Raw genomic sequence first — 25,870 nt, 5'->3', positions numbered from 1 at the left:
ATTGTGAGCAAGCGTTGAAACGTTCCTGAGTCAGTTATCATCATTATCCATCGCATCTTTTGAGGAGGCCTTAGACATGGGCAGTGAGCTCTCTCCCTAATCGAGTAAAAATAAAAAACTTCCAGTAAAAAAAAAAAAAGAACACTGATAGTTTTCACAGTGCATGTATCACAAGACATATTCAAGATGTATTACACTTGGATGCTCCTCCCGGCATTTAATCATTTGAGCAGCCTGTCCTGTAAGCTTAACTGAAGCGATTATTGAGTTAATATTTCTGTTACCTAAGGAGTATATAGATGAAACGTGTCTCTACTTTTCTCTCAACTTGACAGACCGTCTCTGCACTGATCCAAACAAAGTCATCCTTGTTTGAAGAGCAGATTCTCACCACCACATACATATATATATATATATATATATATATATATATATATATATATATATATACAGTACACTAAGTATTTTTCCTCAATGCGCTGCATTTTCTTAATTCGCTCCTGTTTTGCTGAGCTCACATGTTTTTCCAGGCACGGGGGACAAGCGGGAGCTTTGACAGGTACTTAACAACAATCAAAAACAGTTATAAACAGGGTAAGCTTTTGGGCAGGGCGCAGGAAGGAGGCGAGGAAGGCACATACCCTTCAGACCCCTATCACACTTTCCAGAGAGGAACTCGCTTTTTCCCAATACACTGAAAAAAAATCATAAATCTGTGAGTTCCACAGACCTGCGGCATGAGCTAAGGTGTTTTCATAGTGCTCGGCACATACGTTTCACCCAGTGTGACTTTGAGGAGCTAATGCTTAGATTCTCATTTACTACAAACAAGTACAAGTACTCAACACTGAATTAAAGCAGGACTAACCCTTTGGACGGGATCAAATTGTACATTCTTCTTCTTGAATTCACAATCAATACGACACACCCTCGCATAGGTCACTCAGAGGTCTCGCTGTTACAGCCTTGCTTGGTCTGATATGACCAGTAGCTTAAGGTTCCTAATATCAGCCAATATTAGCAACCTTGCTATGTAACTAACAATAATTCCAAATTCATTACAAGACGCAATGGAATCATACATTAAAGCAAAATTTTGAACGATGTTCAAACCATTTTTCTCGTTTCATATGAGGCATTTCTGTGTTTCTGTTTTCTTGTTGGTGTTCTCACTGGTATGAAGTGGGATTGGCTTAGTCTGAAAGTAGTTTAGGTGGTGCCAGACTGTTTCTTGGCCTGAAACGGTAATGTGGCATGATCGACACTTAAGAATAAAAAAGTGCTGAAAGCTAGTGATCAGCTAGCCTAGACACTGGGATCGACGCAAACCCAGCCAGCTACCAGCAGTGTTGAAAATGCTGTACATTTTAAAGTATAAATTAGAGCTGTCAATTTTCTTCTATAATACTATTCGAATTTCATTCCATCTGTTTTTCAATATTCAAATTATATTTAATGCTCAAATTCAGCCTATTATTAATATTAACTAGGCTACACTACACAGTGCCAATGCCATTATCGGTTATGTGGTTGTTTTACTTCCTGTCCTCTAGAGGGCATTCCAAAAAAATTACCAATAAACGTTAGAAAACACGTATTTAAAAAAAGAAAATGTAATACTAATTTCAGCATTCAAATAGTACTGATTCTTTTACTATTTGAATTATATTTGATTCCCGAAGTTCATTCCAACAGCCCTAATATAAATGTATCACTCTGATGCACGTAGGGAGTAAAATTAAGAGGCGTTAGATCTACGAAGACCCTTTTGTGGTCGGTGTTTGAAGGGAGGTTTGGTGACTGCAGACCTGCCTGGTTAACTAACAGCTAATTTACCCACTTAGCCAGCAAGTAGACTGGGAATGTGCATCTACTGGTCTGTCTGTGTTTTGCTTGCTTGCCTGAATTTGTGCCTGACAATAAAAAAAAATGCATATTTGGCAATATGGATGCATATCTCTATTCAGACACGTATTTTACATTTGTATGTATGTTGTAGGTAAAACAATCATGATCTAACAGTGTATTATAATAATTTATGATGCAGCACCTGACACAAAGCCAATAAGCGTATTTCCCAAAATGTTAAAGCAACACTTAAGAACTTTTCCTCTTCGCTCCCCCTACAGGTTGGAAGGGAATTGTCCATTACTGCCGTCATTAATAATTTAGCCTAACGCAGCCTACCATCGCACGCACATTATTTGTTTGTATGCAGAACGATGGAAACGATGAACGATTTGAACGATTTGAACGATTTCCAGTGACAAGGTAGAGTAGCTAACGCCTTAGCTAAGATTAGCTAACATGAGCCATAGCGATAGTTACATATATATTAGCACAATAGCTAACACATTAGCTCACATGAGTCAATAAAATAATCGACACTGTATTGTACACAGATGCACACTGTTGGAAAAAAAATTATTACCGGTATTATTTACAAGTCCAGCAGCAACAAAGCCGAGTCACCATCCGTCTTGCATTTTGTAGCCTCCTTCAGCTCTCGCCAACGAGTGTGAGCCGGTCCGATATTCACTCTCGTTCGAGCTCTTTCTTTGTCATGCTCCCGTTTTCTTTTCGTCGCCTCATCGGACATTATACTCCTCCTTTTCTTTGCAGGCTCTGCCATGACGCCAATTTAAAAACTACCTAGCTGCAAGGTATCTTCCACGCACCTGCCAGGTGTTCTCCCACTGATCTCTACGCAGAGCCTCCACCTACTGGCTTTTGCTGTAAAGCAGGTCAAATTCGTAGTCTCATTAGAACTACAAAACCACAACCCGACGAGGCAAAGTTACATAGTGCGGTTACAGCCAATAGAGGGCTGCAGAGCGAATGCTGAAGTGCCGTTCACCCGGTTTTGAGGTGATGAACCACTGAAACTATTTTGGAAACATTATTTTAAGGCACTAAATACTCTTTAGTGTTGCTTTAAACTATTTCTTGAATATCCAGTTTAAACACTTGATTATGTGTTACTGACTGCATATTTAGCTATAAATTGAACGGCATAAAGCCTACATCCAGTTACTTGATCCTACACAACTGGACCACAATCAACGCTCCTGAGCGAATCTGCAGCGCACATACATCCTGTGCAGTGGGGTGATGCTGGAATAACAAATCCTCTGCCACTTTCAGCAGTTCAAGAATTATCTCACTATCCACTTTCTCTCTCTGCTCGACAGCCCTGTGCATGTCCGAGCAGACCAGAAGGATGAGAGGAGAGAATGGGAGGTAGTCAAGAGGACGTGGGGGGGGGGGGGGGGGGGGGGGGGCGCAAAGCTTGCTTCATATTTTCTCTTTTTTCAGTATGTGCTTTAGTTGCAGCCACTTCCTTCATGGTAACAGCTGTCAAAACGTTGTCGGATTACAGAGCACCGCAAAGTTACAGCTCGTATTAGAGCCCGGCACAGGGCAGGAAGTCAGGAGGAGTCCGGCGAGTGGGGTACATTAAAGCCTCTCGGTTCCTCGGAGCAGAGCAGCTCGGCACCCAGGGGAGGAATAGCTAACACCGTGAGGGTGCTGCTCCTGCACTGCTAATTTAGGTACACGTGTCAGGGATATCGAGGGCTTTCCCCACTGATGTTTTAGGTATTAGAACAGATACGCTCGGTAATTGTGTGTTGTTTTCGTAAGCCGACGTGAGGTTCCTATTCACAGCCTGGGATCACAAAGCCCCTTCTTTCTCTGGGCTTAGTCGAGCTTCGGGGGTTTGTATGATGAGGCAACAAGATATTTGCACGATTGTTGAGAGAGAAAACTCCCTGAAAATCTCGGCTCATCTGCTGAGGGAATAGAGCCTGTTGAAATAATATCAGTTCGTCGGGGTAATTCTCCGGCACAGACGCATGTCCGAGCGCTGCAAACCCAAAACAGAAAGGTTTATGTCTTGCACTAATGACTTTCATAGTAACTCTGTTTGACATTGATGTAAAAACATCGCCTCCACGGTGCTGTGCAGTGTTATATGACAGAGGCCTTGATAATCAGTTTACACTAAATCAATATAAAATGTCATAGCAAAGTGAGGGTGATCCTGCATGAAACTGTGAAAATTTAACAATCTCTGTATCAGATTCCCATAAACACTTAACCTCAACAGTGACGTCTCATTACACAGAAAAAAAAGACTCCTTTTTTTGCCGCGACACTATTCTTCTATCAAAAGCTGGGCTACAGACATTTTCCCAGCCCAGTTAAGTGAACGAACAGGAGATTTTTCCGGTCACTTCCCATTGCATTCGTTGCTCCGGCCAAGAGGGAAAAACACTAGGTGACCATTTTATGGTGGTGATTTGTGTCGTTTTTGCCTGCAGGAAGAGAAAAATGATAAATCTACAAAGTTTATATTCCGTACACTGCATTTTTAAATTTAATACAAAATCTGAATCTCAGCTCAAGGTCCACTGATTCGTTTTTTCAGGAGCTTTCGGGTATATCACTCTTAAAGTGGCAGTCCGTAACATTTTCATCTATTTAATTGTCTATTAAGTTACTATCTATCAAAGAGTGAGTTAAAAAAGTGAAAAGTAAAAAGTAAAAAACTTCCAACTGCGTCAGGCTCCCTCTAGTCTAAAGTGGTTTATTTCATTACTGCTGACACACAATGGAGGATCAACAACCAGAGAAAGAAGACCATTCAACTTCCAGTCATAAAAAAAAGAAACAAAAAACGAATGGAAGTGAAGAAGGTCAAATAATCAAGAAGCAAAGTGACCGTGAACGAGGGAGAAGATGGACCTCCTTTCAGTGTGGAGCATTTTAAGTATTTTAAGTCAACACAAGTCATCGAAAGAATATGGATGTTTCCATGTCAATGGAGCAAACAAACCTGCTAATGAGGACCATGTGACACGATCGAAAGCTCTACAACGAGTCATGAAGGTAACCTTGATAACCTTGCATCAATCATTTATTCATTAGTTACACAATGTTCATCAAATTTCCTACAGTCAAAGAACATTTTTTGTGTTTTTGTTATTTTAGACGAGTCCAGACTTCGTGGATGTGATGGCACTCCTCATTGGCGCACATCATTTTAAACAAGTCAATGATTATCTCGTCTCCCAGTGAAGGTTTACTTACAACTCTGGTCAAATCCACGATTGGAATGGGGGTTAGAGTGCGTGTCAGTGGGGTCCCAGGCCGTTGTTGATGAGGCCAGCTGAAGAAAATGAGCCATTGAGCCATGAGGTTTTGGTCTTGAGTGACTTCAACCTCTTACCAGAAGGGAGTGCTTCGAATAGTTTGTGTCCAGGGTGGGAGGGGTCATCCATGATCTTCCCTACATGCTTCAGTGTCCTGGAGGCATGCAGGTCCTGGAGGGCAGACTGCAGCATATCATCCACTGGAGGGATGGTTGCAGCCGATCACCTTTTCAGCACAGCGGATGATACGCTGCAGTCTGCTTTTGTCTTTGACAGTAGCAGCAGCATACCAGATGGTGATGGAGGGGGTGAGGATGGACTCAATGATGGAGGTGTAGAAGTGCACCATGATTGCCTTTGGCAGGTTGAACGTCTTCAGCTGCAACAGGAAGTACATCCTCTGCTGAGACTTCTTGGTGATGCAGCTGATGTTCTGCTCCCACTTGGCTGATGATTGTCCCCGGGAAGCAGAAGGACTCCACAGTAAGGACTGGGGACTATATGTCAGTGTCCCATTCCAGAATCACTTATAAAATCGTATCATATCACACTGAATTATTTTATAGTAATCAACTGAATAAAGTAAATGCTGCTGAAGGATGAAACAACACATGGAATAATTTAAAAATTCATTTATTATTTCAGATTTGTTCGCCTTTGTTATACAAAGATGTTAAATAACTTAAATACATTCTTACCAGTCATTTGTGATCTGTTTATACCTACAAGCTATACACATGAGGTAGAGGAAAATAATTTAGGGTTCCCATAAGACATGAATACGTGAACATGGACAAAGCTTTGCTGGTGTAGTATCATCACAACGGGCAATACATTTGTTTTTAATCTTTGTTTTTACAAGCACAGCACAAATCCTAACAAAAAGTACATGTACATGTAAAGTGATCCAACGGTGAGTATAAACTCGTCCACACAGTCGTGAGTTTACACCGCATCGTGTGGCGATAACCAACATTACAAAGTCTTTTCACAAAAATAGTCGATTATACAAACAGATCAAATCCTATAAAAAACAATATTGTCGATGACTGTGATTTTGTTTGAATACTCTCAAAGATGTGTCATGATCGTGTGCATGAATAAAAGACGGTTAAAGGTGAGTCAATTCTAAATTTGTTAGGATTTGTTAGTGCTCAGATAACAGCGAGTGATGCGATGTGAAATGAAATGTGTTTTAAAGTATACGCTGCTTCTCGAAGCCTCCACCCCAAAAAGGAACAAACACCCAAAAGAGTAAAAAATACAGGATATAAAATCGATTTTAGACTTTGACGTTATTTACACTAAACACATGCTCATAATAATATTTAAAAATAATTTATCTTTTTTATTTTTTCTACAAAACAGAATTTTGTACATGATCCACTGACGACTAAACAGTGCAGAGTTTTGGATTTGAGAATATGGACGACTGTGACATCTAAAAAAAACAAAAAAAAAACGACTGGCTGCTGCATCATGCTCCTCTTTCTCGGGAGAAATATTTCGGCCTTATGTACAAACTAAAAACAAACCAAAATGCACTCGGTTTGCATCTGGTATTCCTGTCATGACTGATTTGAATCCGCTCAATAGTGTGTGAGTGTGTGTGTGTGTGTGTGTGTGTGTGTGTGTGTGTGTGTGTGTGTGTGTGTGTGTGTGTGTGTGTGTGTGGAGAACGTACACACCGAAAGCTGTGGGAAGCAGGCATTTATGCTTCAGGTCTCAGCATAGCTATTATGGTTTCCATGTAGCGTGCAAAGTTCTATGTATATGTTTTGACCAGTCTCTATTTGGCATGCCTTCTCATATCAAAATGCTTGGAATTCATCCCCTCAGGACAAATAAGCCTCATCACCTAAAGTATGATACCACTGTCGAGCACGGTGCTTTGATTTCAAACGTGTGATAGTCATCTTTAAAGACTAAACCATCTGCTAAAAAGGTAAAAGCCACTTTTTAAGGACGTTTGGCACAGCGCTGCATCGCCGATTACGATCTGCAACCATGTTGTTACGGCAGCTGTGTGCTGTTTCCACAACCGTCTCGACCTAACAAGTCTTATTGCTACTAATTTCTGTTTCAGTTGCTTGTGAGAGTTGAACATGTGCCTCACTTTTGTCTCTATACCACAGGAAAAGAAACCTTTTTGCTATTTACAATTTTTTTCAAAAATAGAAGAAGAAAAAGTTCTGAACTGCACTGTATCCATAAATACAGATCTTAAAAATACTTTAAAGGGCTTTTGGGCTTCAGTGCGTGAATGGTGCTATAATACAAAGCTGGGTCCCTCACTCAGTAGTTAATTTACACCCATCTAAAACAAGGCATATCTTATAGTATATAACATAATGTTCCCAGAAGTGCTGAGAATACAATGAAATATTATTGTCTGCATTGTCTGTGTGTTCAGAGGCATTTCTCATAAAAATAAACCCTTGATTTAATGTTTATGTGTGAAAGTTTGACATTTTGGGAGACACGTTTATTGGCTTTCTCGCTGGGAGTCCGAGGAGAAGATCAACACCAAGCCCATATCTGTCTGGTTAACATGAAACTACAACCAGCAGCATGTTAGCTTAGCATAAAGACTGGAAACAGGGAACACAGCTAGGTTAGCTACCTGCAGGTAACAGAATCTGCCCAACAACATGGCAGTTATTGTTATCATCATCATGTTGGCATGTTATGTTTTGTGTTTCCTATCTTTATGATAAGCTAAGCTAACTGGCTAGCTGTAGCCTAAAACACGGGAGCGGCAAGAAAGCGAAATACGAGTATTCCCCAAAACATCAAACCGTTCCTTTAAACTGTCGCTGTAGTTGCATGGCAGGGTTCAGGTTGCTGCATTGCGTCAACTGTGTCACTCAACAACACGAAACAGCAAATTAACTGATGAATAAAATATAACAATTTCTCTGACTTCTGAATGAAGAGAGCTGATCTGCAAAAAAAAAAAAAAAAAAACGATTGCGTTTCGACATCGATTTGCCCGAAACATCACACAAATATTAGTTCAATCAAATATATTTCTATTAGCTACGAGACTTGCACATTCATCTTCACTTGAGCAACTCTGCAGACACGTCGAGTTAGACCTCCGCCTCAGTCGCCCCACGCTGTTCAGACTGACCGACGCAGCTCCCACTGCACATGTCTACATGTGTTGAATATGGCTCAATCAAATCGTGGCAGCTGAAATAGGAAAAAAGGATGTGAAATGGTAGGGGGCTACATTCCTCCAGTTCTCCACAGTTTTCTTTACAGCTTCAAAGTATTAAAAGTTAAACAAAAAAAAAAAAAAGATTTAAGCTTCTTAGAGCTCCACTATGTCTGAGTCACATATGGACCGTCTGCTGGTCGAGTGATCACCTGCTGCAATGATGTCGGCTGTCATAACAAGGCCACTGTCATCTCCAACTTGGATATTATTTGTATTTGCACTATTTCTCTCCTATTTTATACCAAATAGTGATAGTGGTTTAAGTTATTCCCTGAACACTGGTTCGCTCAAGGCCGAGAATAGCCTAAACTGACTGGTTTCGTTATGTTCTGTTAATGCATTTACTAACAGCTTCATATTATATTATTACCAAAAAAATGATATTGTTTCTCTTTTTTTCCCCTCCCTGCGAAGGAGTAGTCCCAACGGATCTATAAATTATCCACAGCAAGGTGACGGACACAAGTGTGCTGCTTTCCAGAGGGCCTTGTCAACATGAATGAAGAAGAAAAAAAAAAAAGAGCGAGAGCACACAAACAACAAAACATTTGTGTGGTTAGTGGTTTGTTTTAACATAGTTAGATAAGTGGCTTGTATATAATATCATTACAATATAACTGAATTTATTTACATACATATGCAAACACACAATGTGTGTGTGAGTGTAAATATGTGCGTGTAGAGTAAATCTTACACCCTGTCTATTTTTTTTTCTTTTTAGCAGTCTCTGAATATGGTTTTCATTGCCATAAAAGTCGTCATTCGAACCCCCCCACACCCCCTTGCTATCTATCACACACTCATGTACAAACACACACATGTAAAGATTGACAAACACACACACACACACACACACACCATTCTTCTTTGGGCAAGACCCCAGAACTGTCCTTATATTTGATCCTCATTAGCTGGATGCTAATCTCTGATTTCTCGTGAAAAGATGCAATTGGATTTTTTTAATAGGAAAATAAAAGCTTCTCTCTTCAAGGCAACGCTGTGATAAAAAATAAAAAAAATAAAATAAAAAAAAGCTTGAGATTTTGACCCAGTTGTCTGAAAAGGTTTTTTTTGATCTGCAAACCACAGACACAGGGGGTCACAGGACCTCTGAAACCCAACCCACAGAAATCCCTCAAAGTGCTTATTGCTTCTCCATCGGCTCACTCCTCCTTTGTTTGCAGAACACTGTTCCGACAGTGGAAGCAAACCCTTGTCTGAGAACCGCTCCTCTTAAACACAACCATCCATCACTCAGCTCCACGTAGGGGCCGACCGGGTCCCTGGTTTTACCCTTTGCAGGTGTAGACCTCCTCTCTCTGTGTGCACTGCTTGCATTCGACGTAGCAGCACCAGCGCACCTGGCACTGGCAGGGCCGGGTCACCTCCCTACTTTGGGTGTTATGGCCTCGCCCGCAGCAGATGGCGTCACAGTTCTTGTCCTTGTAGCACTTGCGGGCGGCCGTACCCGACGAGTACTTGCTGGGTCTACAGAAACTCGGCGAGTCCTCGATGTGGAGCAAGTCCATTGTGCGAGGGATCTGGTCGTTCAGGCCAGGCGGGGGCTGCTGTTGCTGCTGTTGCTGCTGCTGCTGTTGCTGTTGTTGCTGCAGCGGCGGCTGCGGCTGCGGCTGCTGCTGCTGCTGGCTCCGGCCAGTGGAGATCTCTCCCTCCCCCGTGGCCTCGTTGGTGGAGCTGCCGACCTTGATGGAGGTCTCGTAGCGCTGCTTCAACTGCTTGCCTATCTCATGGAAGGGCAGGAGCTGCCTCCAGCAGGTCTGGACGGTGCAGGAGCCGGAGACGCCGTGGCATTTGCAAGTGGTCTCCACTCCAGCCTTGATTACCTGGTTCAGAGACAAAGACATACTGTTAATGGCCATGGGACATTAAAGGAACGGGATCAAAGTGATGTCATTTAATGAGCCTTTGTTTAGTAAGCAGTCTTTCAAAGAGCCAAATTATCCAAAAATGCTCACAATTACATGATGGGGGTGGAGAGCAGCGGTTTGAGAGGAATGTAAAGACACCATGGAAAATGATTAAATTCACTGATCTTACTTTTCTCAGCACAATCAAAAGAAAAAGACAGAGGCTTCACATTTTGCACTTGGACTGTCATTAACATAATTCGTAGGGGGAACAATATAACACTGTGTGAGCCTTCGTACAAAAGCTGGTGATTTTATTAAGATAACATTTTCATCAAACTCATGATAGGTGAGGGGAGGCCATCGCTCAGAGAAGCCCTCTCAACTAGACAATCCATCCAGAAAGCTCTGGGAAGAGAGTAGGCTTACATTTACAGCACGTATGGAAGACGCTGGTCGCTTTATTTGTCCTTTTACTCTAAATGTGTTTTTCTCAACCCAGAGTTGATTAACTCAATCTTCTAGTGTGGTAATTACTCCGAGAATAAGTGACGCAAACAGTTGGAGCGCGAAAGAATAGTAAAAAAAAAAGTCCCCTTTATATGCAATCATATAATTGCAAGTGAATCAGGGATATCGTCAGCAAAAGCGACCACAGACGCGTTATTTTAACACTCCTTGACCTCGTAGCAGTCAGCCAAAGTTCACTTCAGCATCGACCACAAAGTAAAAGCTGTGTGTGTGTGTGTGTGTGTGTGTGTGTGTGTGTGTGTGTGTGTGTGTGTGTGTGTGTGTGTGTGTGTGTGTGTGTGTGTGTGTGTGAAAAATCAATGACAATAACACATTGTCTTCAATGGAGTTTGGACAGCATCTACAGTTCTTCTCTCAGACTGTGAAAGCGATCGGGGGGAACAGGAAGCGCATTTTCATCACACCAGCGGGTCAAGAAAATCTGATAGGTCAGCTTTTAAATATTGGGGAGGGGGGGATGTGGAGGCTAGCACATTCCAGCTCCGTCCTCCGTGTGGGATTCATCCCGAACAACTGTGGTCTACCTCACTACATGTGCAGATCACCAAAAAAAAAAAAAAAGAGCAAAAAATAAAGCTGTAAATCTTTTATCGCAAATGAAATCTTCTGAGAGGTTTGATTTTGGGGAGCCAAGCTGAAAAGGAAGAGCCTCCATCGGTCTTCTGGGAGGGTTTTGTGTCCGCTTACATTTGGGAAGTGTGCTTCTGCTATAATTCATTCTGAAACTGAAATGAAAATGGCTACAATATGAGAAACGCAGAGTGAAAGCAACAGATTCCAGACCTTAAGTTTGCTTTGGCTTGACAGACTCCCCTTTTTTTATTTTACTATTAAAAACACTTCCAAGATGAAAAACCCATATTTGCTCACCACAAACAACTGATGAATTGTGCCAGAGCAGACATGTGAGCTGTTGCCTATCTAATCTGGGAGGGGGAAACCAAATATTAACTAATGAGCACTTTCAGATTTCACCAAACTTTACAGTGGCAATTACTTTAATCAGTTTACATTTTCTCTCCAGGTTTCTTTGAGATGCATGAAACTCTAAACTACTTTTGTTCAGTAATTTAACTTTCCCAAGAGGACCGTGTGTAACTATCAAAGTAATTCTCTCGTGGTCATTTTAAATTCCTCTCTGGTCATTCTAACCGTATATTTGGACAGCGTGTTTTTGTCTTGGACAGCAGTCATTTACCAGCACTGTAATGTTTAAACTCCAGCATTACAAAAGCAAAACCAAAGATATGGTAGCACATCCGGGATAAAGTGCAATGACTTGGCACTTCATGTTGTTTGTCTACATAATTGCACACAACTATTATATTATCACAGTTTTTCCCACCGTTTAACTGATTGGTGTGAGCAATGTTTAAACAGTCTGCGACTCCAAATGAACTCTGACCCCCTTTCATCGTCGACGAGCGTGTCCTGGTTGGCCTCATGTTTGTGTTGCAAGTTTGTTTTTCATGTTCAAATTGTAAGAATTATTGCTTTAATAAAAGGCAAATTAAGATGACAGTTGGTGTAAAGACACAGCTTTGAAAGTCTTGTGTAATCTATTTTCTTTTTTCTTCTTTTGAGTGCAACTCCCTCGAGGTTGATGTCACCGAGCCACTTAGTCACAGTTTAATGTTTTAGATAAATTATTAGCTCATAAAATGCTGTTTCTGTCAAAGTCACGGACAAACGATGATAATCAATGTGGAAAAAGAGGGTCATTCCAACAATTACTCGTTGCACTTCCATGGAGTTTTGGGAGGCAATAACTGACTCCCTGGTTTTATGAGCCACTCCTTTCAGGTTACACAAAGAAATCTCATCCGCTGATGACATAAGTGATCCATTTTTCCATAAACTCAAACCATCGCTATCGTCTCACTCTTACCTTCATGCCCACGTTTGTGTTGTGCATGTCCACGCGTGCGCGCAGGTCCTTGTTGGAGCGTTTGCCGAGGAAGTCCTTGACAAACTTGTTAGCGTATTTGAGGTTGTCTCCGCAGCCTCCCCACTGCCACGCCTTGCGGTTCTCCAGGTCCGGGGCCTCGTCACACGTGCAGCGCTCCATGCGTCCTGCGCTGCAAGCTTTGGCCATGGCGTGGGTCAGGCCCGCCGAGGAGATGGCGTACAAGAAGGCTGTCTCTTTAAATCCTGGGGGAAAGCATAATGGAGAGCAGCAAATGAGTTAAAAAGTCCTTGAAATTCTATTAAATTCTATAAGTTAAAAATGAAAAGGAAGCCCCATACCTCTCTTTAGTATATTGGCTCGGTGGCGCCCCTCTAAGGTGCAGTTCCACCTCTCAAAGCGGAACTGATACTGGCATTCTAGGGCGCTCATGGTGATGGCCTCTCTAAGGGTCTCCGCCACACCCGGGTCTCGTCTGCACATCCTGCGCTGCTTCTTTTCCAGTTTGAGCCGGTCGCACAGCTTGAAGTGGGCCCTGCCCACGTTCTCCTCCGGTAGAGAGTTCAGTGGCAGGATCGACAACGGTTCATTACCTGTCAACCTGGAGGGGGAAGGATCACAGACACACTCGGGTCAGTAAAAAAAGATTCATCTTGATAAAAAAAAAAAAGGCTCCAATAAAGAGCAGGATGCCGACCTTCCTGGACAAACAAGACGAGGTTGCAAAGATATACTACATAAACAGCACGGGGAAGCACAGCTGGGGCATATAATGCTCAAAAGTTTGGTTAATGTTCAAATGAATTCAGCTGTTCGATGGTTAATGTTCAGGGGAATTCAACATGTGCTGGAGATTGAGATCAACCTCCAGCACAGGCGTGTCTGTGTATAGAGCAAATTCTCTGCAGAGGTGGAAGAGTTCCTTTCTTTTCTTAAGAAGCTCCTGACGCCGCTTCGTCCCCGTTTAAGACCTCACACACGAATCGAGTCACAGCCCTCGCCGACTACAGTATTGACAATTTCAGATTGAGATTGTAAACTCTACAAGTAGCCTAATAAAGTGCTCAGCTGGCATGTGGGGCACATCTTAAACAACGGCATGCAGGGAACGTGACAGCCATACCACATGCATGTGAAACAGTAGCCAGCGGATCCACGGTTCAACATTTATATCACATCCTGATGTCACTCACAGCAGCGTTGTATACATTTAAACGGCATCACACAGCAGGAGTTACGCTCTCATTATAGAAGCTCCCCGCAACAAAAGTGCTGCGATCCATTTGAGATATTACAAGTTCTAAACATGGTATGGAGAACATGTGGGAGACTTGCACTCCTTCTCGTCGGTTTATTTAAGGGAAGCGTATATAAAACACGCAGGGCTGCCACATAGCTGGCAAAACCCACGACCAGCGTTCTGAGGTTGTGATGGGGAGAGCAGAGCATTACTTTCATAAACACACACAGGGGACATGACTGTCAGCCTGTGACCATTTTGGTCACACCAACTGACAGGATTGGCACCCTACTTGTTCATTATGTGGAATTTCTGGCCTCCTTTACACCCTTAAAGTGAAACTGAAGAATAAATGGATTTACAGAACTCACAAAAGCACAAGTCTTCTGACCGACGTGCCTTTTTGCAGATGGGACGTTTAAAGGACACTTCTGCCTCTACCTCGCCTAATGCTGCTTCAATAAACATGCAGGGCTTTTACTTTTCTGCTTTTTCTGTAGAATGAAGTGTCCAATCTTTGTGTTTGTACATTAAATCAACAATTATAATTGTTGTCCGTCCCCATCCTGCGTGTGATAAATGTGCATACAGCCAAATGAAGCATGTGTCCAACTATAAGACTGTGAAGAGTAACTACAGCAAATGGGAAACACATTGTTGTGGGATTCAGCCAAGCGGTGTAAAAGAAATGATTCCATAATATTTTTGTAAAGGTGCGGAGCACCTGCTGGATGTCCACGCCGGTTTGGTTAATGGAACAAAAGTGTTGATCGTGATCTACGTGACTTACATTTTTCGACTTCATTACAGTTTTTCAGAGAAGATTCTGTCACCACTCGTACTCGCTTCAGCCTCTCGCAGAAGGTCACAGGAGTTCTCCGACAAGAGATTTGTTTTAATAAGTCCAATAACTGACTGAAATGTTTCCCCTCGAGTCTGAGGTTCATACCAATGGACTTAATAGTTCACATATGCTATATGATATTGTCTTTACGACGCATTCAGGGGGCCCCGCTCGAAAATCCGAGCAGTCAAATCAAGAAAGGAGGTATCGGGATTTGCTTTCAGATTGGGTCAAATGGCTTCCTCTTTACAAAGTGTGTTTGCCTTTCCTTAACTTGTCTGACAGCTATGAATTTTCAAATGGAAACCTGGCAAGCCATGTCTTGACAGAGATCGCTCTCTCAACACACTTAGAGAGTCAAAAAAATGTATGGTTTGAGGCGCGCAGAGCCGGAGCGCACACGACGCACGAGAAGTGTCTGCTGAGAATAACATCTTCCTCTTATTCGCCTCGTGCTTTGTTAAAACGCACGCTGCGCTAACAACGCCAAGGAAACATGCTCAAAGTGCCAAGACAAACTCTTCCAGCTGACCTGGTATGTTACACATGACAACCGCTCCACAACATTTCTAGGGTAGTCGGGGATTTAAGGATGGCGCCACGTGGAGCACCTCCCTAAGTCCATTGGAAACGCCAGCGGGGGAATTAAAAATCATGTGAATTTGAGATACATTTTTTAAATTCAGACCAAGAAGCAGTTTCCCACTGCGTATGTCTGCTTAACTTAAAAGGTGAGTGAATATGGTCTTAATTTACTCGATACCGCCAACATGATGTGCACATTCCTGGGTAAGGCATGCATAGTAACACATAGCAGCATCAGATCTTCCAAAACAAGAGCCCGTTAGAGTGACGGGCCTCAACTGTCTGTGTGACGTCTGCCTGTCTGAGACAAAAAGAAGCTGGAGGGAGGCCAAAGATGACATGACACTGATCTCAGCACTACTGTCTCTGCGCCTTTTTTTTTTTTTTTTTTACACAAAGGCATATTTCTAGCGAGTTACAAAGACAGCCGGGAGGCAAAGTGTGGAGGGGAGCACAGCAACACTCTGCGTCTCCAGAGAAACTACCGGCCGAGGCTCGCTCTCGTGCATGTTTCCAAGAAAATAGTCAAATAGTATCACGGTACATTGATTCCATTTCTTCTGTCTCTCTATTGTCTATAACTGGATGCAGCACATTTATACATCTTCAAGATTGCTGGAAATTAAAGATAATATTTTCCTGCATTGCAGGACCGTGATCCCTGCTGTCACACATTCCAATATGGTGGTCGACGAAAAAAAAAGGAAATCTGAACTTCTTTCAATTCTTTCATCAAAAGAAAATAGTTTCTTTGTTTTTCCCATAATGATGAACATATTTGGGAGAAAAACACAACCAAATGTCATCTGACAACTGGGTTTCATAAAATATGGGTGGTTCATCTATAAAGCGTTTTATAAGGCTTTATTAAGGGCCAATTACATATAGATCCATTATAAGCAGTTATAATTAATAGGAACAACTATTTTCAGGTGCAAAACTCATTGAACCATATCGTAGCTTTACATCTAAAACAACAAAAAGGGCAATGTTAGATCTGGAGCGACATCCATTTATCAACAACCCAACATTTTAGGTCTGCGTTAAATGATCATTTTCATTCGTCAATCAATCAGAAGATTATTTTCTTTATTAATCAATTGTTTAGTTTATGAAAGATAAATGTATAGATGTCCAAAGATAGTCAATTTTTCACAATCTGGCAACCCAGAATGTGTTTTTCTTATAAGTGATCTAACGATCTAATAACCTTAATGAAACCATTGGTTGCAGCTTATAAGCCCTGTATTAGGTTCCTTAGAAGAAGAGTTGCTCATCACAAAAAGACATTTAAAAAGTAAGTGAATCTCAGGGACCTCCACAGTATCTCTGCAACACATGGATGAGAACGTAAAAAACATGCAACTCTGTATTTTCACATCGTGGACCATTTTCTGTAGGTGTTTTTGTTTGAGGTGTTGTTTGAGGTGTTGGCACAGCAACACCAATTACACGTGGAATAGAACACCAACATATAAAACTCATTATTATCCTACGTGAGGTGGGATTCTTGCTGATGTTTGCTCAGCTTTGCTCTTTCCATTCACACACTTGCCTCCACACACTCCTCGCAGACATCGCCGACCCCGCTCTCACGCCGCGCCTCCTCCACTGTCTCTCCCTTAGTAACACCGGGGTTTGTTTGGTACTTTCTCTCCACCTGTCAGCGCCTCCCATTGGCCCGTGACATTTACTTTTATATACATTTTCCAATGCAGTGAAAACGGCTCGTTTCACGCTGCTGAGCCTCAGTCGGTCCCTCGAGGGAATCATTGACTCGCACTAAACTTCGCCGTCATCACTCCCGGTCTGGCTTTACATTACAGGCCTGGAAGTGACCCTCAGCTGGTGATTCGGCTCGTTCTTCACCGGTTTGGTATGTAAACAGTCATGGTGGTTAAGTGTCATGATACCTAAACTCTTAGGTGGTGGCAAACATGTTACCTCTCTTATTTTGTCTTTCTTGGCCTGATTGAATTGCCCGCTCCGTGAATATGGTATGAACACACATCGCTGTGTAGCTGCTGGTGTTATTCATATACTCACACAATATATAAACAAAGGCAGTCCATGTGGTGTGGAGTAATCTCAGGAGGCTACAGCAAAACAGCACACTTTACAAATACTGTTAAATATGTGTAGATGTCCTGCTCGGACTTTGGACTCTCGCTCAGATGAAGAAAATGAATTTGAAGATGTCACCTTGGGCTCTGGGAACATGTGAAGTTCATTTTTCACTCTTTTCTGACATTTTATAAACCTCATAGGTTACCAGTTAATTGTGAATTAAAAGAGATCACAGCTGGTGCATTAAACAGGATGATGTCAGTCATTTCTGGATTAGCACAGATACATTTTGCAAAAGCAAAGGTGAAGATGTGAAGTACAAAAACGCTATACAAAAATAGCCTGAGGTCGCTTTTTTCATCTGAGATATTTGCAGGTTCCCATTATTCAACAAAGGTATTACTATTAATACTTACAATAATAAAGGAAAGGCTATCTTTGGTGTTTCTAGTGCTGAATAGACCACAAGTTACCAAAACAAACCTATTTTCTGGCACAGTGTTATTTTTCACTTTTGGAGAATGGAAAAAAAAGTGTTTTGGCGTTTTTTAGCCAGTGTCTGTTTATTATCTTCACTCCACAAAGCTAACAGTTGCTGGCTACGTTTGTGTATGTAGTTGCCATATAACGGTGTGTGTGTGTGTGTACATGCATGCATGTGTTCATGCATACGGGCACTTACTAGCTTAAGTCAACACCTACGAGAGTCAGCCGTGGTTGAACGTGCCCAGGCAGAAAAAGCACAAAAGCCGCAGTTTCTCCATCAGCCTGAACTTGCAGTTGTGTGGTCTGGTGTCTCCTAGATCACAACGTACCCCCACCCGCCTCCTTCTCCTCCTTTTCCCCCCTCCTCTCTGAGCTTCCCCTATTCCCACCGGTCAATCACTCAAAACGAATGCCAATCACTCCCCCCCAGCTGTTGGCTCAAAACAAAGCCTCCTGTAGACAAAACCACCGCCGTCTGCAAACGTAACCTACACAACACAGTGACAGACGTGAACATGTGTCCTGGAACAGTTCAGTTGTCATGAACACAAACCGCCACGTTCACCTGAGAATAAACTTTTTTTTTTTTTTTTTTAAATCGAACATTTAGATTTTGTAGGAAATGAAATTCGCCAGTCCTGCTCTCCTTTTCTCTCATTCACTTTTTCCTCCTGCCTTCAGTGTTTTAAAATGCTTCTTTTTGGGGGGGGAGAGAGAAAAAAAGTGTGTACTTTTCTCAGAAATGTTGGATGAACTTCAGACCACCCTGCCCAAGTCCCATCTGGTGTATCACAGCCCAGGCCATGCCAGAGGTTGTAGGAATGTGAGTGTGTGTGGTGTTTTCCCTCTGGCCCACTCTAACTATAGCTGACAATGTGCTCCACAGCTTAAACTTGAATAATTGGAGAAACCGTGAATCAGTGTCGAATGACTCTCTGGTACAGGGGAGTCTCTGGGCTATTGTCCACCTCCACGGCGTTTATAAGAGTCCAAAATCCTGCACCCGAACTCGAGATATTTTCTCCCCAACAGCCGTGGTGACACCGTTCATTCCCCCGAGTCGTTAAAACCAGAAATAGGGGAAAGAGTAAACGATTATGTACGGGGCTAAGATAAGATTAGTCACTGGTTGAAAGCACTGGGTGTTATGACTACTACTAACAAGCTGTGGCTGACACAGTACAGTAACATGACAAAACGACTTTGAAAACAAAGTGGTACTGGCCGGGGACTTAGTAAGTCATTACTGGTTGAGTAATGACCCTTTCTGTGGCGATGTCATGCGACGTCTAGAAGCACTGCTGTTCACAATGTGTGTGTGTGTGTGTGTGTGTGTGTGTGTGTGTGTGTGTGTGTGTGTGTGTGTGGGGGGGGGTGGGGGGTTATCTGGTGTGACTTTACAGGATATGACCCAACGTTATATCATCTGCTGTCCCTTGTGGTCATTTACAACTCACATCGGCTGCGTCAGACCGATGGGGTTGAGCTCCTGCACATGTACTCCTGATATTTTTAATGTGAATGACATGACGCATGAGGCGAATGGTCTGTTACGTCGATATATTCTCACAAAAAAATATATATTTATGTGTCAATTTGTTAAAAAAAAAAAAAAGAGGGGGGTTACTGTTCAGCCTAATTTTTTAATCCACAGCCGTGAATGCGAGCACTGCTGGTAGCTGAGCAGCAGGACTGCGGGACCCGGGTTTGGGAATGGGAGTGTGGGGCATGGTAAGAGGTTTAACTGCTATGTGAGAACTCAAGGCTTCTAAGGTCAGCAGCTCAGTTATAGTCACTGTGTGACTGGCACAGATTGGGCGTGCAGCAGTGTCCGCATGACTCCCCTGTTCTAGCCGACACCATGGCACAGAGCGGCCCTGTACCAGCGCACCGACGCACCAAACACGTTCAGGCACACACACTGTTCTCGGGCCCTCGTGGATTCGCACACGCAGACACAAGACCCAGACTGTGGTGATTTGGTGAGGCAGCAAAAAAAAAAACGGCTCGACTATAAACTATAAAGCAAGATATTTCGAAGTGTGCAGAGACCGGAGCGCTCGGGGTTTTGTTCATTCCTGTTTGCACTGGGCAAAAGCACTCCTGCAAATAAACCGAGCATGCAAAGTCAAACCACAAAGTCCAAAACAAAACAGCGGCTGTTTTGAATCACTCACGCCTCGGTGACTACAAGTGGCTGAATTCATTCACGGTTATTTACTCGTACTACTGAAATATTAGGTGTGTGGTTTTTTGGGGCTTTTTTTTTCTGAAAGATCTACAGAACCCAAATGCAAAACAAAAATGTAAATGTCATTGTGTTTGATGTGAAAGATGGAAGCTGAAACACTGACAGTAATTTCCAAGTTAAAGACAGAAAGTGTTGTTAATTTACCTGTCCTGACAAATATTCCCCAGTAGCATGAGTCTCTGTGCATGAACACACAGCTCGTCTATCGCCTAGAGTGAGGAGGTTTGACCCTTGACAACTGACTGATGATTAAATCAACAGCAACCAGTAGAAAGTCATGCAGACAGGCACGTTTTTCATTCTTATTTCTTTCTTTTTACAAACTGAACAAAAAAACGCTGACGGTGAGAAAGATCTTGCAGAGATAATAAAGAGCTGAGGCCATGTCAGTGTACGTCTGACTGTGTCCATTCTCAGACTAATGTTCAGGCTTTATGGGTAAATATGCCTTTTGGGGGCAAACCTTAGTCTATGTAATAACACCCTTTTGACAAACACATACTTGAGTGTAGTATCTCAGTGCATGTCAGGTCAGGCTTCTATAGGATTGTGTTTATGCAAGATGAACGTCCCGATAAAGTGCAGTAAAAGTCTAACCCTGCGGTTTTGAAAAGGGATATGGACTACTTTCTTTCAAGCTTCATGAAATGATCAATCTATGCACACAGGTGCATGAGATTAAAAGCCAGCGTTCAATGTGGGCCGCTGCAGAAAGAAACGGTTTAAACTTTAAAAATTGCCTTTAAAAAAACCCCTAAAGTTAGACATGAGAAATGCACAGATATTCTCTCGACGACCAAAAGCCTCAAGTGAGGGTTTGTCAATCTGCTAATCTTGGCACGGATTGCAAGTGCCATGTCTCTTCTATTCCCACAAACCAGGCAGAGAAAACGCCTGTGGTCAAGGATGGAAAACACAGGACATAGCGGTCACACTAACTAGCATCATCTCATCAATGCCTGACCACTAAAAGTATCTTGAGTCTATATTAGTTTTCCTGTTTTGCAAATTGCCCATGTCTCCAGCTCCATCTGCAAAGATCATCATGCACTACCAACAAGAGTTCCTTTCAACGGGAGTTTCCTTCCCATATCTTGTGACTACGCACCAACGGACTGCTGGGACAGTCCTTTTTAAAATCAAATATGTCTAAGCTGCGGTCTCCTCGGCGTGCTGATGTCACCAGAATTGTAAGTCCTTAGGATGTGAGCAGGCCAAACACATTTTAAAAGCCTCACCAAACCATGTAATCTTCAGAAATATTCAGAAGAACCATGTTATTATACAGTATAAGACCCGTAACGACCGACTACATACACCACTGAAACCTCTATCACAAAAAGGTGTGTGCCACTCTGCAGATGTAATGATTGAACCTGTAAAACAAACAGTCTGTGCATTATTCAGACGTGATATTCTGTGCGGAGAGAGGGGGGATTTCTTCAACATGAGCTGAAGTTGCAAGACACGTTGTACATGTCATGCAGGTTGACCACAACTAAGCATGCGTCGGACTATTTTCTTTTCCCGAATTATTTTTACACCGACTTGGCTGCCTTTGCATTTGATGTTTTCACATTACATTTCCCACTCTCCTCCTGTTACACAAAAAAAAGGTTACAAAGTGCTGATTGAGGACCGTCCATGCACTCCCAGAAGGCGCTGCACCACCATGTGGAGCCCACGGGCGTAGCAGGCCTTTCCAGGGGGGATGTTCTCGAGCAGAGTGCTTAAAGCGAAAGTGCCGCTCGGCTTCAAATCCCGACATATCAAACCGTAATATAAAGAAAACAAAGCTCTCTCTTTTCTGAGGCCATGCGGTCGGTTATCTAAGCCTCCAGGTTTTTTGCGTGATCTCACCGCGCTGCGCGGTCACAGCACCAGGGCTGAGAGAATCCTATCTTCTTGGCTCACAGCAAAGTGATACCCTTTGAGGTGTGGCTGCAGCCACAGGATATCCTATGAAGTTGGGAAATCCCTCTATCAACGGCGCTCCCCGCCCTGCTGCACGTCAGGGCTAATCAGTCCTTAAGGCCTGGTAATGAGACGCCAGCCACCACTGTCTGCCAGGCATCGCCAGCTTGAGCCCACGCTAACTCTGCTGCGCCTAATGAGTGGTAATCACCCAGCAGCTCCCCGCAAACCACTGCAGGGATGCCGGCACGCACATGAGGCAGGCAGGCCAGTAGACGGGGGAGAAAAGAGAGGGGAACCATGTTTACATGGAGCCATGCTTAAAAAACAACTTGTAACATCTCTGTGCTGTGCTAAACAAATGTTGTTCATTTAAAACATCAAAACCCACTTGCTGTTTGATACACACCAGGAACTAATTCAGCACAGTGATAAAAAAACCTTTTACAGCTGCAAACTGGAAGAAAAAGAAGGGGAAAAAAAGTCCCTCCTCCTCAGTAAATTTACACACATCCCATTTGTTATCCCGTTGTTTTTGGCATCCTGCCTCCCTTAATGGAGCTGAAAACAATAATAGCATCTGAAAGGGCATCAGCTCTGATTCGGGAACAAACCGACGATAGAGTGCTTTAAAGATACCGCAAGTAATGAAACGGCGAGTAATAGCGACCGCTATACTTGCTGCTTCCGGATGCTGCGGTGCCTCTGTGATTGGTAAATCCCAGTTGCATGACTGTGGGCAGCCTTCCTGTATATGTCGCACATGAACTAAATAAAAACAAACTCTTGACTCAGTGTTAGGACTCGCATTCAGCACAGTTTACAAGACCACAGAATGACATGCCTTTTTTTTTTTAACCAAAGTTGAATTTCATACGGACACTGTCATCTCAAAGACCCCTCTGAGCCCCGACAGGGTCAACTGAGCAAACAAATCACTTCCTCCTCCGACCGTTTTACACAATATCTCCATCAAGGTGCTGTAACTTATTAAGTCGAGCAGCGAAAGCTCGGCGATCGCTTCCAGTTCTAATGATAACGGATTTAGCCGAGCCAGCACCTGCCACAACAGGCCGAGGGGGAAGAAAACGAGCGCTCGCATTCTTGTGGCAAAGGATGACAATTTAAGCGGGTGTCTGACTACGCCAGGAATCCCACCCCACCCTCGGCTGCGCAGACTATGGGCAGGAGAGATTGTGTTTATGTTACACTTACGCTCCACCGCACTCTGGAAATTGGGTATGCAACATTGACCCTCTATTTTGAGTAAATCAGTACTCAAGAGGCCCTAGGATGCCTCGTGCTTGTGGAATATTTATTTGAACAGGTTTGCTGTTAGTGTGTCCCGAAGTCGAAAGCCGAGCGGGGACTGTGGCCGAGTGTCACCGGTGTCGTGTTTCCTGGGAAGTTGGCCCACGGGGGGCAGTCACATTTTGTATCTGTGTCACCTGTGCAGACTCTCTCGGTATGTTTCGTGTTCCTCAGCTGCAGGGCTAAATCATTCACTGACACTCATTCATCCCTCCCCCAGCGAGTGGCGGAATAATAAAAGTGTATTGTAATACCACATGTCTCTCCGCACTACAAAGGCCACAGATAGAGAACAGACTGACAGAGGGAATTGAAAACAAGTGCTAACTGAATGAGTAAATATGCATTACCATTAGGGCCATTAAGGCTGACGCGAGTGCCAATTTGGCAAGTCAACCCGAACCCATACCGCCTGCCAAAGGGCGACACTGCTACGGGGAGGGAGACAGAAACAGAGCGCAGGGTTACATTTGTCCTTCTAGTGCAACTTCGGAGCTGAAAGCAAAGAGACATACTTGATATGTGTTGTATGCTTTACATGTGAAGACGTCCAGCTGAGAAGACATATTTCCATCACCCAGAACTATTACAGGTGCCGGATGCAGCATGTTTACCTCACTCTGTGACACTTTGGCGCAAACACCCAAGAGAACAAACATTTACCCAGACGCCTGAAAATCCGTGTGAAAATCCCAACAATCAGGTTTATTCAGACAGTTTTCTATACGGACATGTGTCGAGGAGAAGCTGAAACCCAACTTCGACAGGTCGAACACACGAGTCTAACGGGCCCTTAGAGGACACTTCCTGTCCTCTCCTGCAGATTCAAAACAGTTCCCAGATCAACTAACACTGCTGGATCGTGCACAACACCCATACCTACCATAAATTTGACTCTGCTGGAAAGGCTTCAAATGTCATCACTCCACAGTCTACCGCCATTTGTCTCCGTGCAACGTCTGCACTGTTTGCAGCCAAGGGGAGCACTAACAGCACCCATCAACACAGATATTTGTAGCTACGGAAGAACACCAAGACCTTGCTTCTGTTCCGTACGGCACGGCCCCCACCGTGGTACATGTTTGTGTCGGTTTTCCAAAGATTAGGTGACACTTGGGGGTGGGGGGATATTTTTTTTTTTTTAGTAATAAAAACTCTTCCGCTCCAGGTGAAACATGGCCGCTCTCCCACCTGACATGCTGACCTCATTTGAACGACCTTGGCTTTTCGCTTACAGGGCAAATGCTCTTCTGTAACTAAGACAGAAAGAGAAAAGAAAAAAAAAACTAAGAGCGCAATTCATATGAGTAGGCAAACTGGAGATCAGTGTAGGCACTCTGAAGTGGAGGTCATAGTGGGCTACACCTAAAATCCGAGGCGTTCCCTGGGAAAAGACTTACTTTGAAATATACACCCTTCTGCTCTTTCTAAATTAAACATTATTGTGCGCAAGATGTGATTTCGTGAAACGCTCGAATTCTGGGGATTCATTTCCCAACACGTGTTCCATGTGTTTTTTAAAGGTTGATGGCGGCAGCAGAAAAAAAAAAAAAAAAAAAAAAACCTGCCAGAGTTGTGCGATGTTTATGCTGGATGGGGGAATTTTCTGTGCAAGCTGAGCAGACGTTTCGGCCACCAGATTGCTTTATTGTTACCAGCTGTGGAGTCTTGAGGCATATAGCTCCACTCACCTTTTCGGCTCCGCGGCTGTTTTTCAGAGTCGGCTGAGGATATGATTTTACAAGTGTTTCAGCGAAAATAATCACTCGACCGCTACCTGCCATTCAAACGTGCCAGGGGTTAAGTTGACGGTGGGCGCTGGCTCGATGTCGGAGGGGGAAAGAATGGGGTGAACTCTCTCACTCCCCTCGGCCAACATCGCTCCTCGGCTGCGTGTATCTACCTATAATAGATGCTGTGTTCGTGGGCTTGCTCTTGCTTGTCACTTTAGTTTTGTTGTTTAATTTAATAGAGCAGACAACCTGCTGCAGCCACCAGCTGCGAGGCCGCTGCGCGCCGCGCGCAACCGCCGCCGAGTGACACCTCACTGACCCGCAGACATCAGCGCAATCACTGCACCTCGTTAAACCAATCAAGGTTAATGACGCCGTTTTTAACGTCGGCTAAATTAACTTGCGTTAAAGAGATTTTACAGTAACTTTAAAGGAGAGGACAAAACTTTAAAAAAAAAAAAAAAAAAAAAAACTTGTTACCTGCTTTTGTATTTCAGGAACCAATCAAATCAATGAGAGCAGCATCACGGACGTATTGTGCGTCTGGCATGTTCTTACCCGAAATACGCTGCGGTCGGTCCGGGCAAGTTGAGAAGATAGACTATGACTGTGAACGATAACCATCCCAGGAGTAGGTGTCCATCCAGCATTTTGCTGCGGCTCCAGGGCAGATCATTTCGTTTCTCCTGAGTAGCTGTGTAAAATCCCTTGTTGAAAGCTCAACACTTCTTATACGGAGAGGAGCTGCGCTGCGCTCC

General features: G+C 43.3%; 1 protein-coding gene across 1 annotated transcript; it reads right to left on the bottom strand.

Moving 5' to 3' along the window:
* Nucleotides 1-5,770: 5,770 nt before the first annotated feature.
* wnt9a (wingless-type MMTV integration site family, member 9A) lies at nt 5,771-25,834 on the bottom strand. The gene is made up of 4 exons (XM_084006844.1): nt 25,671-25,834; nt 13,023-13,282; nt 12,664-12,926; nt 5,771-10,220 (listed from the first exon to the last, which is right to left on the bottom strand). Exons 1-4 carry the CDS (start codon nt 25,760-25,762, stop codon nt 9,666-9,668), a joined length of 1,170 nt encoding a protein of 389 aa, XP_083862970.1. The 5' UTR covers nt 25,763-25,834; the 3' UTR covers nt 5,771-9,665.
* Nucleotides 25,835-25,870: the final 36 nt, after the last annotated feature.

The sequence above is a fragment of the Eutrigla gurnardus genome (assembly GCF_963514095.1).
Source record: "Eutrigla gurnardus genome assembly, chromosome: 4".
In the NCBI taxonomy this organism is placed as follows: domain Eukaryota; kingdom Metazoa; phylum Chordata; class Actinopteri; order Perciformes; family Triglidae; genus Eutrigla; species Eutrigla gurnardus.
Note: the sequence above shows the minus strand (reverse complement) of the source record. Positions and strands in the feature narration are given on the sequence as shown.